We start from the raw sequence: 15,612 nt of genomic DNA, 5'->3' as shown, positions 1-15,612 counted from the left end.
AAATTCGGCTGGCTACCAGCCATGTCTTTCTCCCAGAACGTCGGAAATGTAGGGGGTATGCAATCCGCAAACAGTGTGAAGTACGAGGAATGAAAAACTGTAGAGAAGCACAAAGGAAAACGATAGCTTGAGGTAGTGACAAAAATCATCTTCAACCACATGAAAAGCTCAAAGAGAGATTGAGAAGATAAAGCCCCCAGTGTATTGAACCTATCGCGATAGTGAAGCACCTGGTCAGCGAGATCTGATACAGGTCTCCACCCCGTCGTTGCCACTGATAAATGGAGGTTTTCTGTCTCCCCCTCACTTTTTCGAGGACCTGAAATGAAGTACTACTGAAAGCATTTGATTTTTGGACGACGCGCACTGTTCGATTGAAGCCACCGTGGCTGTTAACTATCGTGAGGCACAGCTGCTCAGCGCAATGACAAAAAGTATACTGTCTTGGCACCTGCTTATATCAGCGGCGGGATGATGTCAACCACTTTTCTCCGCAAACTTTCGTCAGAATCGATGAGGCCAGGAGTCACTCCAACCAACCCTCATCACCACCAACAGCAATTGACCTGAAGCAGCACCCACTCAATTGGCCATAAACTCATCATGCCTTCCACACGACTAATTCTCCGCCCCTCCCGCACCCTCCTCACCTTCTCCCGTCCTTTCTCCACGTTCATCCCCCGCCTCAACATCAACGAACGCGGCAACGACACCACGACCGAATGGCGCAAGAAGCAAGCCGAGAAGCCTCTAAACCCCCACCTGACGAACATGACCTCGGCCATCGCCAACGAGATGCCCAGCGTCGGCAAACAAGCGCCACTGCCGGAGATGCTATCGTCCGCAGACCCCAACTTCGTCCCCAAAGACGCCGTACCCGAGAACACGGAGCGGATGACCGGCGGGACGCAATCGGGCAGCGACACCAGCGGCTCGAACAAGGAGCTCGGGATCGGCGAGCTGGAGGGCGCCAAGTTCAAAGTGGAGCCGCTGCGGCGGACGGGCGAGGACGTCAGCACGACGCGCGCGAGGTTATTATGTCCGTTGCTAAGTGCCGCGAAAACCCCTCCCTCTCGCCATCATCTGAATTGGCCATTTATCTGAACTTTGTTGCTGACGGGGGGTTTTTTTTGCGGGGCTGGAGCAGACCAGAGCCGCAAGCGCGGAACCCTCGAGAGTGACCTCCTCCTCTCGACCTTCGCCGACGCCCACCTCGCGACCATGATGCCGCACCAGCTGCGGCAGTACGACTTCTTCCTTGACGAAAACGACTGGGACATCTACTACTGGGCGACGCAGGAGCCCGTCCCCACGTCCGCCGAGTACGCCGAGGGCCCCGGCCCGGCCGCCGCGACTCCGGCCGCCCAGGGTACCGCCCGGCCGCCGCGGACGGAGGAGTGGCGGCGCGCCCCCGTGTCCGGCGAGTGGGCGCAGACGGTCGGCGCGTTCAAGCCGGCGTATCGACCCGTGCCGAGTCGCTGGCGTGGCTCGGAGATCCTGGCGATGATCAGGCAGCATGTCAAGGATCGGAGTGCGGGGGGTGTGAAGGAGAGCGAGGCAGGGGTGGATGGGAAGGGGTTGGCGCAGAGTGTTAAGGGGACTGGTGGGAGTGGGTTGGGGATGATGCCTGATGTTAGACAGTTTGACAGTTGAGCTGCGCTCACTTCGTGAAAAGTTTTGATTGTTTTGCCTCGTATATATGTGTGACGAACTACTGTAAGATAGAACTGTATATCAAGTCATCAGTCCAGGTCTACTCTATATCACTACATTTACCACCTAAAACTGTGACGTCTGCACTGTGGCTCATTACATTCGGAAAATCCAATCGGAAAGAGACTCGGCTTGAGCTGTCCAGGATAATCACTACAACTCCTGAAGACTTTTTACTGCACATGTTGGCTCGGCAGTCGAAAGACGGAAAGTTAATAGCCTCAGGCTCTTTCGCATTGGCGCCATACTGCCTAGCCGTCTATATGCTAATCCACCCCAATGCTACTCTCCTCCTCCTCCTTTAAACCCCGCTGCAATCCTTCCGCCAGAATCCCACCCGTATCACCCCCAAAACCCAAATGTACCACGCAGTATGACCACCATCAATAACCAGGTTCCCTCCAGTCTATCCCCGTCAGCGGCCCCCCCAAACGCCAAAAAAGAAGAAAAAGGAAACCAACTCACCATAAACCTACTCGCCCGACTCAACAAAAACAGTCCCGCGCCCTTGAGCTCCTCCAGGCTCACCAACCTCCCGAGCATGCTCTCGCGCTCCCAGCACTCCCTCAGCCCCTCCACCTCCTTGAAATTCCTCAGCACCATCAGCGTGATGATATGGCCCGAACTCAGCGCATTGACTCTAATCCCGCTGCCGCCACCGTCCGGATCCGGCCCCACTCCATGGCCAGGTTGCGCGCGAGCCGGATGAGCGTGGCCTTGGAGGAGTTGTACACGGGGCTGATGAGGTCCTTGTTGGTGACGAGGCCGCTCATGGACGCGATGAGCACGATCGAGCTGCGGGTTTTGAAGCGCAGCATCTGGCGCGCCGTGGCGGTGGCGGTCATGAAGACGCTTGTGTAGTTGGTCGCGAGCATCTCCGTGGCGTCGGCGACTGTGTAGTCGACTGCCGGGCAGACTTTCTGTATCCCGGCGGCTGTGTTAGGGGGAGCGAGATGGATTAGTTGAGGTTGCCAGGCCTAGGGCGAATTTGCTGATTCGGAGGCAGAGGGTGAATGCGAAACTTATCCATAAAGAAAGGCTGGTGGGAGGCGGGGTTTGGGCAGGGCATAGAGGCATGATTTGGGGATTGAAGGGAGGAATGCAAGACGTACCGGCTATTAGACCGTCAAGCTGCTCATATTTCTCAGCTATCCTGGCGATGACACCATCGAGCGATTTGTTATCTCGCACGTTCATTTGCGCGTAGCGCAGCTCACCCGCGAATTCGGAGAGGACGCGCCTGCGAGCCTCAGCGAAGGAGTCGTCGGGCTCGGGGGGGGGGGTCTAGATAATAGACTAAATGATTCCGTAAGCTGACATGTAGCTTTAAGGTAAAGAAAACGGAGGCAAGTGAGAAGGGTCGAGAGACGTGAGCTGATAAATGGAAGAGCACACCTTTACCACCAGCTTCCACCAAAGCTTCAGCTATGCAGAGGTCAAGACCGCGAGCTCTGCCTGAAACAACTAATGTGAGCTGAGACCATTTTGAAGCTGTGAAGCTCTTATGGGAGGTTTGTAGAGGTACCTGTGACATTATACACGCCCCGGTCAGATCGAGATCCCTGACCCTCTTACCGCCGACATTCTCACGGCTACTGCCCGGCGGCCCTGCATCTTCGTGGGTGAATCGCAGGTCATTGAACTATGGCTTCTGCCCAAATAGAGCTGTATGAGGCTGAAGCAATGCTATCCGAGGAGTTGTTACGGAATTGATGCGAGAAATTGGTGATACCAGCGCTCGCTGGCACAACAGGCCAGCTCTTAACGACGCCATTGGATGAATTGCTTCGCCTCAGCAGCAGTGAGCAAAGAAACGTGGTAGCAAGAAATTCTGGAAGTCCAGAAGAACGGTATTTTTCTCGCATCGTGGAATGTTTGTACGCAGGCATAATGTAAATCCGTCGTCAGCCTTCATCAATGGTCGCTCCTTCGTGCGGGCTTCGTCTGTGGCGCTCAGCGGCGACAAGCGAGGGTTCGTGCTCTCCACGGTCAATGTCTTGCTGGAAGTGCGGAAGGAAAGTCCTGCGGGAGCAGCTGCCAGCTTTTCATGAGGGTGAGTTAGCCCTTTTTTCATAGCAGATCGCCGCCTAGGGGCATAGGATTAACGGCGTCGGTGTTTCATGGTTGAGTCCTGATTTGACGTCGTCGCATTACGGCGGGGACTGGTCATCCGTCAAAAAAGTCAAGTGTGAAGTCACTTCACCTGTTGATTTCATCCGGCTTTGCGTAGAAAAGATACTGCGCATGCAATACCGTCGAACCTCTAACTGTGAATTCGCTGCTGATTCGGCCCTGGCACCTGTCGATATTTTACCCAATTTAACCATTCAACGCTTCATACAGCTCGTGACCGCTCATCGCTCGCTACTGGTGCTCTTACGACCGTACCATGTTCTATCAAAAATTGAAGTGTACTTGCAATGTCGCCGCATAGGCATCTTCGCGGCCATTATACCAAGTAACCGCGCGTTGCTGTAAAAGTATCTCATGCATAGCCCAAGGATATGTCCCCGGCATTTTCGTCATCATTGAGGATGTCGTGGCCGTCGAGGGCGGTGGTGAGCGGGAGTTTCGGAGAGCGCTGAGGGAGCAGTATGATGCGAGTCCTATTTTCCAGAGCCTGTTGTGGCAGATGAATTGGGTTTGGGGTGGTGGGCCCTTAGCCACGGCTGTGGTGAGGACATTGCTCATCTATTCGGTGCGTAACTTGGATTCTTGCGACGCCACGAAAAGCTCGACGTTGTTAACGGATCGGTATAGGCTGGATCTTACCTTGGGTTTGGGCCGTGATTGGAACTGCTGTCACAGTTCCATGGGTCAAGAGGGTATTGGCCGAAGAGCGAAGAGAGTTAAGGGAAAAGGCTTGGCCTCAATTGCCGTTTAGTCTGATTAAAATTTATACAAGAAAGGCGTTTATCGGATAATTAGGGTGAATGAAATAGTCGCTAAAATCTGCCTAAACGTAGCCGAATCCCTTCATCTCAGGTGATAGGACTATTATGACATAGCGACTAAATAGGTTCGAAGCTGCCTAACTCGTGAAAGACATGTACCACAACGCAAACAGGGGAAGAGGATACCCTCCATGAAGAAAGAGTCGTTAGAATATAGCCATGAGGAAGAAAGGCATAACGAAGAGTCAACTAGCGAAGGCCATAAACAAAGTAGACTATCCGTATAGGATGTAAGTAATGGCAAGCGTAAGTTTAGATGTGGAAGGTAGAGTAAGAACCCAGCCGGCATACCAATGAAATTGCGTCATGGACCAAAATATGAAACGCTCCTATTTACCAAGCACATCCTCCAACGCGTCGATGTAAAGAATCTTCTTACATGTGGCCGCATTCTAGAGTTACCACCTTCGCTAAATCATCCGATGGAGTTTCTCGGGTATAGTAGATTTGCCAGGGCCATTCCTGTTGTCCATGTAACCCGGATCCACGTGGAATATAGGCATACGACCAGAGAACAGATGGCGGTAAATAGAAATCCGTGCGTAGCAGGCTCGGCTCCTCTACGCAGTGACTATAGAACAAACGCCGAGGACCGGGTATTCCGGTAAATATGGAAAAAAAGCAAGACAAGTCCCTTTTAACTTGTTGTATAGCACAAATGAATGTCCAAGCAGAAATGATTTGATCGTTCAACAAGAGACCTTTCCAGAAAATGGCTCCCACAGGCAGTAAGATCTGTAAACTTCTCCATCCGGCAAAATATCAATGGTTGTAGACATGAAACTTGTAACGTCTAAAGCCTCTGGCTCTTTAGATCATTGCGTCGGAAGTTTTATTGCATAGGACAAAATAAAATGACGGTTAGAGTTGGTAAAATCTTAGGCTGGCCTTCCTAGAAGTCCTGAATGTTGAGCGCCTTTAAAAGAACAATTAAAACAAAGTACCTGTTTGTGTACTGGTAAACCTCTTAAATAAGTCCCAGGGCCTGTCGGCTGGATTTATGTCCCCTGGCTTTATGTCCCTTGGGTAATGCTGGAGGCCTCTTGCTCAGGCGCGGAACTTAAGAAGTAACTAGATCTTCCCCAGACAAAGCCCGGATTTTCTGGAGAGGAGCCTTGGCTATCGGTGGGAAATATCTGGAAAGATTCTAGATGGCCCGAGGATTGCAATGGCAAAGGAAACCGGTTTATGGACGGAGATAAGCCTAGGATATCATGCAGATCTACTGCTTGATGCGCAGGCGAGTTTCCAGCAGGCGCCTTGGGGTCGGCATTATCTGACTTCTGTAGCCGAGCTTGCGAAAGATGCGGACTTTTACGGGGCACCCAACCAAAGCCCTGGGTACCAGTTAGGGTCACCATTTCCTGGGTTTGATGCGTAGAGTGGCTGATCCCGGATCGATCTTCATAAAACCCATCATGATATGGGTGACGCATTTCTTGGACCCGATGTGAGTCGTCTGAGTGTGGCCAGTCACCACATGGTACGTCATATGGATTGAATGCTGTGAACCTTGGCCCAATGTTTGTGGGGGGTCCGCTGTGGGTGGCATAGTCTTCAGTGTAACCCATATATTCTTGGACGTAAGGAAAAAGAAGACGCTCATGGAATGCCTTGTCCCGTTTTGGCCATGGCATGTCTCCGATATTCAAGTGGAAGTCCTTTTGATCAGGAAGGTGTGGCGTAGGCCACGTCGTGCTAACAAATTGTGAAGACACCGCTCCCGGGAACTGGTGGTCATCCAAATATGGCCCTGAGTATAATGGGTGAGACTGCCCGGGTAGTATCATGGACGGTTGGTCTGGACGGCGATCATTGGTCCCACTATGGAAAGACGGCGTCTCTGATATTAAACGAGGGTGGACTTGGAAGTCATGTGAAGTTTTTGCTGGAGTGTTTGATTAGCGCTATGTACTGGGCCAGCAGCCTAGGATATCGGGAAGTCGTGAGGCTACTCATCCTCAGAAAGCAGCTTGTTTAGCTGAGAAGTGTTACCTTGTGAAGAATACGCAGGGTAAAGGTCTAGTGACCTGTAGGAGCTGTCTCAAGGTTAACTTTGTATCGCCGGTTCACAGCAACAACATACCTATGCGGATACCCCGGCCCGCGCTTTTTTGCAACGGGTTTCGAGGGAGTGTGTTCGGGCTTGCACTAATCAAGCGTCAAGACTAGAATATATCTTAGCGTGGACGTGACAGACCTGCCGTTTTTTCGATCGGCATTCATTACAGGCCCCCCGTAACCTCATCTCGTTGGTCCGCTTCTGCTCTTCTTCGCTACGGCGCCTCTTTTTACGAGGCGAAACCTCACCCATGTCTAGGTTAAATGTCATCATCGTCCCCACTGAGCTGTCAGTCGATGGAGTGAAACCAGCGTTAGTCGGCGTATCGGGCTGCTGGGTTCTCCTTGCACAGGTTGGGTAGCTGTTGGCCATGGCAGTGATAGACGGTAACCAGATGTCGGAATAATCGGCGGAACAAGGGTGGAAAAGGAAGCGTTGGGCAAAATTGTAAACACACGGGAATTGAGGGTTATACAGAGAACGGAGCAGTTTGTAGCTGAGTGGGGTATTGGGCGTATATGTAAGTGTTGGGTACTAAGGATGGGAACGACGCGTGCCAGCTATCAGCAGCGTCAACTACCAGCAGCGTGTTTCATGGCTGCGGACTCTCGTAATAGTATAAGTAGAGCGGAGTTCCTTAAAGAGTGGCCGGCCAGTTGCCTTCTTTCCTCAGCATCCAGATTTCATGCCTTTGGGTTGGAAGTGTGCTTCGATCAAAAACAGCTGCGGCGAGACCAGCCATTGGAAGAGCACAGCAGAACCCACGCGCGGCGGGGTGAGGATAGCTTTTATGGCCGCAGAAGGATCATGCAGCTTTGGGCAAGGTTATTCGACGGAGGAACTCAATTGGGCCGCGATCGGGCGCAAATTTACGGGAGGTTTTGATGGGGATTGAAAGAAGGCTGAGGCTGGAGGCTCCAAGGCAGACTTCCAGAAGCCAAGAGCCCAGATCCCCAAGAGCCAAGACCTGAATCCCGCTAGCACTGTCAAGGAAAGGCTGCATTTCCGGGCCATCTGTCCTCCGCATCCTCTTCCACGAAAACAGCGAGTGCCAGGAGAGTTTATTTGACCATGACCACCATGGAGACGCTATTTCGGTATTTGAGCTACCTGCTCTTGCTAGCAACCATTCCTCTCACCTCTGCCTTGAAATTCGACATCCAAGCACATCCTGGACACGAGTCGGCGCGGCACGAAAGATGCATCCGAAATTTCGTCGCAAAAGAACAACTGGTCGTTGTCACCGCAATCATTAGTGGGTTTAGGGGAGATGGCCAGATGCTCAATATGCATGTGAGTAGCCCATTTCAGATCCTAAAATTTCGATTGGGACGTTCGGCGGACAAGCGCTAATCGAGCTGTATACAGATCCGGGACACTATGGGCAACAATTATGGAAAGCCAAAAGATGTCGCGGGCGAGCATAGATCTGCATTCACTTCTCACGCAGATGCAGCCTTCGATGTGTGCTTTGAAAACATTCTGACCTCCAGTTTGTACCCTTATCGCCAACTGAATAAGCCCACGTGCTGACTTCCCCCGCAGACCAAGGTGTCATGAACCCAACCAGGCATGTCGAACTCGATATCGATATCGGTGCTGATGCAAAGGACTGGTCTGCGATCCAAGCTGGCGAGAAGCTGAAACCCGTCGAGGCAGAGCTCCGTCGTATTGAAGAGCTTGTTGGAGAGATTGTCAGCGAGATGGATTACCTTCGCGGACGGGAACAAAAGCTACGAGATACAAATGAAAGTACGAATGAACGAGTCAAGTGGTTTGCATTTGGCACAATGGGTATGTTGGTAGGATTAGGCGCATGGCAGGTGGTCTACCTCAGGGCATACTTCAGGTCAAAGCATCTTATCTAGCCTTCACCTGGTTCTTTCACCATGTATTCTTTCGTCCCTAAAAATATCGAACGTTCAGTTCGGCCTATATTCCCGCCGAATCCATTGTCAGAGCGGGTCATCTACTCGTGTTGGTGGGATCTCGCATTTTGGTGTTCCGGTCAAAATTATATCCGTTTCTCTAGTAGAATGTCTACTCTTCTGAGTTTCTATTCTCTACATATTTGATCACACTTTATGAGGTGCTTCTCACGCACAGACGGGGTCAGCACGCGGTTTAGATGGAGGACGCAACGGGAAATGAAAGTCCTTTTAAGACTAGTCTCTCTCCGAGGCTTTCTACGGAAGTGCTGCTTTGTGGGATCATTCCATTGGGGTAGTTGGGGCTCCCTTGAATCCTAATGCTGAAAAGGAGGTGTGAGAATAGTGGCCGGACTTTCCTTCGAGACCTACCAATTCAAGAAGTTTTCACAAAGGCCAGTTTAAAATTCAGATCCTTCTGACATGATATACAGTCCTACGGTTCAGTTCAAGGGATTATGGGTGGCCGGTTATTGTATCTTGTAGATATCAAATATCTCACTTGAAATCGAGATCCCTAAATCCGGTCTAAGTATTTCATTGCAAGTTACCAACTACATTCCCGGCTACTTCATCCTCTCTTTTGACATTTCCCTTCTTCTCAAGGTCTCTCGTTCCTCTGAGAATTCCAATGTTGTTTTGTACATGCGTCACACAGACATTTAGAAGTGCCCTCAGGCCCTTACATTTTGTAGTTTAGCTGGCAAGAGCATTCTATGACTTGAACAGCCCATTCACCAAATTTCCTCTCCTTCTCTTACACTCCTCGACACAGTCAGAAAATCTCGCACCTGTATCAATGGCCTCGAGCCTAATTCGCTCACCCACGCCTCCTGCGGACCTGGAAGAGCACATCTTCGGATCCCTTACCCCGGAGACTAACAGCTTCGCACAATCCATGCTCGAGGCCTGCCTTTCCTCGCAAATATCCTACCTCATCCTACCTCGTTCCGTACCGTAACCCACCACATGTCACTCTACATCCTCGCACTCCGAGGCGACCACACCGTCCTCTGCACAGCCGCCCTCGACCAAGTGCGCCGATACTACGCCGAAAACAGCTTTACAGCATCTCTCTTCCGGCTCGACTACGTCTACACGCACATGGACAGCAGCTGCGCTCTCCGGAACTTCCTAATCGAGAGTGCCGCCAGCCGCATCCTATCGCAAGCACACCGCGCCAGTAATCCCTCAACCCATCTCGACGCTCCCTCACAAGAACCAGCTCCAACCCCCTCAACCACCGCCTCAACAGCAACAGCAGCAGTAGCAGCAGCAGCAGCAGCAGCAACACCCTCCCCCCGCCAACCCTCTGATACTCCTCGCAAACCGGTAAGCCGACCGCCTTTACCCCACCAGCCTCCTCACCTCCCCCTCCGTCCCCCACCATCACCAACGCCCCCGCGCAAGCCCGCCTCGACACCAGCACCATTCCCCTCACGCGCCTCGTTCCTCCTCCCTCCACCGCCCCCACCACCAGCACCTCGGACCGCCGCGCCAAAGCCTCAGACCGCCGTGCCACCCGAGAGAGCGGTGCCGAGTCGCAGCACGCAGGCAGCGCTGCGGCGAGGGGGGGATCTGGCTGTTGATTTCGCGACGGCGCTGGTGAGGGCGGATGCGGGGGGGGAGGGTGCTGGTTCCGTGGGCGTTCGGATGCAAGGGGGCGCGGGTCTAGGGCCTGTGATACCTGCGGCTGCAGCTGCGGCTGCGGTCGTGGGCGACGGTGACGGTGACGGCGAGGGATATGGTGAGGGGCACGGCGGGGGACGCGGTGAGGGTAAGTATGGTGACGAGGATGAAGAGGGAAGCGGGGTTGAGAGGGCGCTAGCGAGGAGCGTGTCGTGGGCGGAGGGCGTCGAGTCCCCTGCTGCGGTGGAGCTGGTCCCCGTATTGGCGAGGCGCGCGGACAGCCTTCCAGTGATTTGGGCGTCGCTTCCGATGCCTGAAGATGTCGAGGGCGCGCCCAGGGACACGAGGGGGTCGATTGGGATGGGCATGGGCAGGGCGGAGTGGGCTTAGCTGTGGTTCTGTGGTGAAGGTTTGGGCGCGGTATGAAGCTATTCTACAGCAGTTAGGACGGGGGTTTGGGGTGAAGATCATAGTGTAGACTGGCTCTAGATGCTGGGACCCGACAACATTGGGCGGACGGGTGCTCTACGTGGGGGTTCTCTGGTTGATAGAGCTGGCCTCCGGGATCATGATATAGGTAAACCAAAGTGTTGAGCCGTAGTGGGGTGGGCCTTTCGCCTTGTTCTACAATACAGTGATTACGCCTCCTTTCTTCGATGATTTGAAATCATGTCGTGAATGAAAAATGACTGATACGCGAGACACCAGGGGCCTTTTGATGGACGAATGGCTATAATGAAGACTTTCATGGAAGAAGATAAGGTCAGAGGATGTCATGTCAGACGGTCCGGAAGGCGCCCAAGTGATTTGTGCGTGGGTAGGAACAAGGTATTGTCCAAAATCATACTGCGGCATATGGCTTCTAATCGCCAGCAAGCTACACCGTCTTCATGGTTTAAATCACTTCTCGCAGTTACGCGTACTCTTCCTGTCTGTGTCAGTTCAGCATGCATTAGTAAAACAAGCGCCAAAGTTATCCTTCAAGCAAGTTCGATTGGGGTGAATCCCACGCATGCATTCAAGTTCAATATGTAGATATCTCCCTTCCCAGCTTAAAGCCTCCTCCACAAAGGCCATCGAAGCCGCCCAGCGCTGTACCTGGGCTCTTACTCTTCTACAAAAACAACCATGCTGATCCCAATCCGCCCATATGCAATAAGAAGAAAAGCATATATACACCTTGATACCTAATAAATAAAAAAAGCTGTGAAGCTGGGGAATTTGATGCCAGATAGTAATTATACAACGTAGAGCGCCGACGCAGTCCCATGCTATGATCTCTTTTAACCGGATAACCTTTCGGTGCCTGAAAACGCCTGGGCTTAATGCATATTGTAAACGGTTCGCTGTCCGTTTGTTTAATCAATCAAATAGAAAACACAACATAGAGAAAAGTAAAGACGACTAAAAAGGGTTGCTAGAGTTGCAGCTGTTACTGAAACGATGTTGCAGAGAGATGTGCTGCGCAGATCCCAAACTCATTTGCAGTCTCGTGAAACGAAGCTTTAGGGCATCTTCTGAGTAGCATTGCAGGCCCTTATCTCCTGTCGCTGCGATCATGAATATAAGTACAAGCGTCGCCCTTGACACACTTCCCTTCCTTGAAGAACCTGCAAGGGTAGAGTTTGTGCGGTTTGAAGCCGGTGCCACTGTTGTTGTTATTGCCGCCTTTGTTTTTGTGCTTCTTGTAGGAGCCGTGATCCCGGTCTTCATAACCACTACCTTCACGGAAACGCTTGCGCTCCTCATTCTCATACGGGGCAGCTTGCTGCTGTTGGGCTTGGCCTTGCTGACTAAGGTTCGGAAAGCCGAAGCCGGGCATCTGAGGCATGCTGCCTTGTTGGTTAGTTTGGCTGAGTACGGACATGATTGCACTCAGGTCGGTGGTTGGTACGCCCTGGGTAGGAGGGATGGCCGACGGGAAAGATGCTGGGTATTGCGGTTGTTGTGGAGCCTGAACTTGCTGCTGCTGCAGAGCACTAATTATAGACGAGAGGTCAGGGACTGGGGCGGCATACTGTTGCTGCGCTGGAGGAATTATTTGGGGCTGTGGCACCGGCTGTTGGGTAGGTGCCGAGAAATTCGCGAATATCTTCTCTAAATCAGAAGCAGGCGCTGCGGGTGCTGCTGGCTGCTGTTGCTGTGGTGTATGTTGCTGAAAGACGCTAAGAAGAGCGGTCAGATCTTGCATCGGCGGCGGCTGAACCTGCACGGGTTCAAAAGCAGCGGCTCGTGCCAGAATATCGGCTGGGGGAGCTCCAAACTCAACCATCTTTGGGGATTCTTCTTCGGGTGTCTCTGGAGGTTCTCTAGGTGATGGCGGGATGTCTGATGGGTGGCTGTAGAAGACCATAAGGGTATTGGCTTCGCGACGTTCGTTGGCCTCCTTCTCGGGGCAGACTGGCTTGTTGACCCCTCCGCCATAAGGATCGAAATTTTTCTTCTGTTCTTCGGGGTTTATCACGCTAAAGTCGATGAGTGAAGGTTCAAGCCAGTTACGATAAGATTCTTCGCGCGGCAGGTCATCGTCTTCATCGTCTAGCTCCATCATGTCTTTATGCTGCTTGAACATACGACCCTCACCACCGACATCGCCAGCATCACGAACCATGCTGGCATCGTGGCCAAGCTCCTCCTCGGGATCGTGAGTGAAGTATCGAATGCTAACCAGAGAAGCATCTGGCCGAAATGTGACGCGCAGCTTGCGACGCTCTTCTTTCCTCAGTCGCTTAGCTCTCTCCTCTGGTGTTTCGGGAGGACGTTTCTCGGCGGGTTTAGAAACAGGTTCGGGCTCTTTTGGTTTTATTAAGTTGGCCATCGTCTCCGCAAATGAAAAGGCTGGCTTTGCCGGTGCCATCGGTGCAGCCGGAGCGGATTTCCTCTCAGTGGAAGCACTGGATGCCGCCTTTGGCTGACTGGCTGACTTAGCTGCATTCGACGGAGCCACTTTCTTCGATGCAGATTGTATACTTGAGAAGAAAGTTGATGGTTTCGCGACAACTTTAGCTTTCGCTGCTGCAGCGGAGGAAACCGAGGGTTTTTCGGGAACAGTACGCTTCTGGGCAAGTCCTGGTGGTTTTGTGCCTGCTGTAGCACCTGATTTTGAAGCAACTCTCTTTACGGGCTCGCTAATAGCCCCATCGCCAGGGCGCGGACGCTTAATACCAGCTACTGGTTCAGGAGCGGACCGATTACTCGAATCTGTCTTCGGTTTTACATCTTTCGAGTCACCAGGCTTATCTTGGGCCGGAGAATCGGCCTTGGTCTTAGAAGCAGCAGCAGCACTGTCCAAGATCTGTTTTGCTTTTGCCTTTGTTCTATCGTCGCCTCGCTTATTGAAAAGGTAAAGAACCTTAGAAACTTTGGTTTCCTCAAGTACTTCGTTGGTCAAGGTACTACATCGCGCTAAAATTTCAAGAACGGCATTGGACAGGTTCCCATTGTATTCCTGGTCCCTTACACGGTCCGCCAAGAATTGGTAAAGTAGGAACAGGAAGGGCTTGTTCTCTCCGAATAGTCGAATAATATCGGGGTGACCATAATCAAGAGCAGTCTTGAGAGCTACCTCCATCATCTCCCGTTGACTCTTGACGCGACCTTTGAGAAGCGGCAGTTCACTCAGCTTTTTCGCCTCCTCAGCTTGCTTCACTGCGTTATTGTCGGTTCTCCACCGATCCCGTATGGTTCGTACTACTTCCCAGAAATCGCCCAGAGCGGACCGAATTTGCTCCGATTTGGCTGCGGATTTTCTTGACATCCATACTGATTTGATGATGTCGTACCTCACCGCTTGGTGAGGTTCCTCCGGCCTCGATGCCGGTAGGGGTGAAGGCTCTGGCGTCTCGTCATCAGAAGAGCTGTAATCGGAGTTATCATCAGAGGAGTCAGTCTCGCTCATGGTATCACTCAATTCCTGCTTGGCATCGGATGGAGACTGAGCACTACCCGATTCAGTCTTGACACGTGCCGCTTTTGACAAGGCACTCTTGGATTTCTTGCTGGGTTTCTTGGCGATTCTCTCTGTCATACTATGAGAAGATACTCGAAAGGATATGGGTGGGAGTAAGAATGTACCTAGCAATTTCTTATCGCCTGCCGCCAACGTTTTTAATTCATTACGAGACTTTCTCGGGACATATTGCGGGATGGTTGCTTTCATTGTTTTAGCATATGCACCATTATGCTGGCTTTTAAGCAGCGAAAGTTTCTTACTCTTCGTAATAGGTAAGTCTTGGGCAAAGTCACCAATGTTCACAAAGTTATGCAGGCGGTTGGATTTTGTAGCTTTGCAAAGACTGTCAAAGTCCTTGATGATGAATTTACCAAAGATTTCACCTTTTGGAGTAACCACAGGCTGTGATTGGTTCACTGTTGTAGGCGATAGTCCAGCCAAAGAGCCACCCTGTGAATATGCATAAGACTGACCAGCGCCTTTTCTAGTATCCTGCAGAGCGTAAATATTAAAATGGGCTAATGGCACGTCAGGCTGGATAGAACATACCTGAAATCCAGAGGCGGAAGTGGGGCCATTGGGCGGCAGAGACTGGCTACTTTGAAGAGCTTGGGGAGCAATAGTGTTTGTTTGAGGTGTAGAGGTAGAGTAAGCTCGCATGCCCACATCGAAGTTTGAGTGTCGCATGGTGGAGGTAGAGACCAAGGACGGGTCAACGGCCGCTTGCTGGTGATATGGGTCCATATTTCCGTGGCTACTGAAGGCAGCATCCCGATAGGGAGATGGACTGTGGGAGAAAGTGCGTCCATAGTACTGACTGCTGGGATCGAAGGCAGCTCCTAGGGCAGACACGGGTCTCTGTATTGATGTCGAGGTTTGCCAAGTCTGAGGAAGCGAGGTGGAGTGGGATCTTGGGATGGAGAGGTGGCTGGTGTCTATGTTCCAATTCTGGTCAAAAGGCTGGTCGACGGCATTAGAAAACAAAGCAGTGAATTCGGGCTCTGGCGCGTAGACACTGTGTCCGCTGGTGACTTGGAGGGTCTCATCGTGCACGTGACTTGGGGACGCCATTTTATAATATTTGCGGGAGAAAATGCTCCTCGCTTAAACCCCTGAAAAAGCTTTTGATTGGCCGAGGCTTAAAGCGGGTGTTGCCGCCGCCTGGAACCAGAGAGCAGCCAGTGCTGCTAGCTTATGCAAGCACGTTTAAAGCGGCAACTGGCACTAACCCGTAGTGGCCGCCGTCTCTGGTGGGTGGGAGTTCGGTTTTTGTCGCGCTGCAGTTGGATGCCAAATGCTCCGATTTCGGACGTAGCGTGAGTCGGACTGCCTAATAAATCCTGTCTTCTTCGGAGCGCGTGCCTCGGCGCTGGG

The 15,612-nt window shown here is 52.1% G+C and overlaps 6 protein-coding genes across 6 annotated transcripts; 3 read left to right on the top strand and 3 right to left on the bottom strand.

Annotated features, from left to right (window-relative positions):
- Positions 1 to 511: 511 nt before the first annotated feature.
- On the top strand, positions 512 to 1,780 carry K441DRAFT_624380 (uncharacterized protein). Its single transcript, XM_067646076.1, has 2 exons — positions 512 to 1,039; positions 1,148 to 1,780. The coding sequence occupies exons 1-2, from the start codon at positions 604 to 606 to the stop codon at positions 1,651 to 1,653; spliced, it is 942 nt and encodes a 313-aa protein (XP_067496171.1). The 5' UTR covers positions 512 to 603; the 3' UTR covers positions 1,654 to 1,780.
- Positions 1,781 to 1,843: 63 nt separating this feature from the next.
- Positions 1,844 to 3,346, bottom strand: K441DRAFT_713089 (NAD(P)-binding protein; the record flags this gene model as incomplete). Its single annotated transcript, XM_067653928.1, has 5 exons — positions 1,844 to 2,119; positions 2,179 to 2,647; positions 2,826 to 2,997; positions 3,083 to 3,204; positions 3,253 to 3,346. Coding segments are annotated over 4 exons (696 nt in total), but the record flags the coding sequence as incomplete, so codon positions are not given.
- Positions 3,347 to 5,477: 2,131 nt separating this feature from the next.
- Positions 5,478 to 7,257, bottom strand: K441DRAFT_35126 (uncharacterized protein). Its single transcript, XM_067641312.1, has 4 exons — positions 6,868 to 7,257; positions 6,754 to 6,818; positions 6,663 to 6,706; positions 5,478 to 6,555 (listed from the first exon to the last, which is right to left on the bottom strand). Exons 1-4 carry the CDS (start codon positions 7,099 to 7,101, stop codon positions 5,681 to 5,683), a joined length of 1,218 nt encoding a protein of 405 aa, XP_067496169.1. The 5' UTR covers positions 7,102 to 7,257; the 3' UTR covers positions 5,478 to 5,680.
- Positions 7,258 to 7,809: 552 nt separating this feature from the next.
- K441DRAFT_598348 (endoplasmic reticulum vesicle protein 25 precursor) lies at positions 7,810 to 8,597 on the top strand (the record flags this gene model as incomplete). The annotated part of the gene is made up of 3 exons (XM_067645103.1): positions 7,810 to 8,022; positions 8,098 to 8,221; positions 8,275 to 8,597. The coding sequence occupies 3 exons, from the start codon at positions 7,810 to 7,812 to the stop codon at positions 8,595 to 8,597; spliced, it is 660 nt and encodes a 219-aa protein (XP_067496168.1).
- A 1,012-nt stretch (positions 8,598 to 9,609) lies between these two features.
- K441DRAFT_701786 (uncharacterized protein) lies at positions 9,610 to 10,931 on the top strand. Its single transcript, XM_067653368.1, has 2 exons — positions 9,610 to 9,692; positions 10,017 to 10,931. The coding sequence occupies exons 1-2, from the start codon at positions 9,627 to 9,629 to the stop codon at positions 10,674 to 10,676; spliced, it is 726 nt and encodes a 241-aa protein (XP_067496167.1). The 5' UTR covers positions 9,610 to 9,626; the 3' UTR covers positions 10,677 to 10,931.
- Positions 10,932 to 11,646: 715 nt separating this feature from the next.
- Positions 11,647 to 15,602, bottom strand: K441DRAFT_35110 (uncharacterized protein). Its single transcript, XM_067641310.1, has 4 exons — positions 14,788 to 15,602; positions 14,499 to 14,730; positions 14,361 to 14,438; positions 11,647 to 14,306 (listed from the first exon to the last, which is right to left on the bottom strand). The coding sequence occupies exons 1-4, from the start codon at positions 15,307 to 15,309 to the stop codon at positions 11,824 to 11,826; spliced, it is 3,315 nt and encodes a 1,104-aa protein (XP_067496166.1). The 5' UTR covers positions 15,310 to 15,602; the 3' UTR covers positions 11,647 to 11,823.
- Positions 15,603 to 15,612: the final 10 nt, after the last annotated feature.

Source organism: Cenococcum geophilum, assembly GCF_001692895.1.
Source record: "Cenococcum geophilum 1.58 unplaced genomic scaffold K441scaffold_117, whole genome shotgun sequence".
Taxonomy (NCBI): domain Eukaryota; kingdom Fungi; phylum Ascomycota; class Dothideomycetes; order Gloniales; family Gloniaceae; genus Cenococcum; species Cenococcum geophilum.
This window is presented reverse-complemented; position numbering and strand designations above follow the sequence as displayed.

Bases quoted from the DNA above. Each gene is read 5' to 3' on its own strand.
- K441DRAFT_701786 (XM_067653368.1), top strand. From the start codon at position 9,627: ATGTCACTCTACATCCTCGCACTCCGAGGCGACCACACCGTCCTCTGC. The intron at 9,693-10,016 runs GTGCGCCGATAC...TTACCCCACCAG, and splicing joins GCACAGCCGCCCTCGACCAA to CCTCCTCACCTCCCCCTCCG.
- K441DRAFT_35126 (XM_067641312.1), bottom strand. From the start codon at position 7,101: ATGGCCAACAGCTACCCAACCTGTGCAAGGAGAACCCAGCAGCCCGAT. The intron at 6,819-6,867 runs GTCTGTCACGTC...ACGCTTGATTAG, and splicing joins GCCGATCGAAAAAACGGCAG to TGCAAGCCCGAACACACTCC. The intron at 6,556-6,662 runs GTAACACTTCTC...CAAACACTCCAG, and splicing joins CCCTGCGTATTCTTCACAAG to CAAAAACTTCACATGACTTC.
- K441DRAFT_35110 (XM_067641310.1), bottom strand. From the start codon at position 15,309: ATGGCGTCCCCAAGTCACGTGCACGATGAGACCCTCCAAGTCACCAGC. The intron at 14,731-14,787 runs GTATGTTCTATC...TACGCTCTGCAG, and splicing joins CTTCCGCCTCTGGATTTCAG to GATACTAGAAAAGGCGCTGG. The intron at 14,307-14,360 runs GTACATTCTTAC...ATAGTATGACAG, and splicing joins AGGCGATAAGAAATTGCTAG to AGAGAATCGCCAAGAAACCC.
- K441DRAFT_624380 (XM_067646076.1), top strand. From the start codon at position 604: ATGCCTTCCACACGACTAATTCTCCGCCCCTCCCGCACCCTCCTCACC. The intron at 1,040-1,147 runs GTCCGTTGCTAA...GGGCTGGAGCAG, and splicing joins GACGCGCGCGAGGTTATTAT to ACCAGAGCCGCAAGCGCGGA.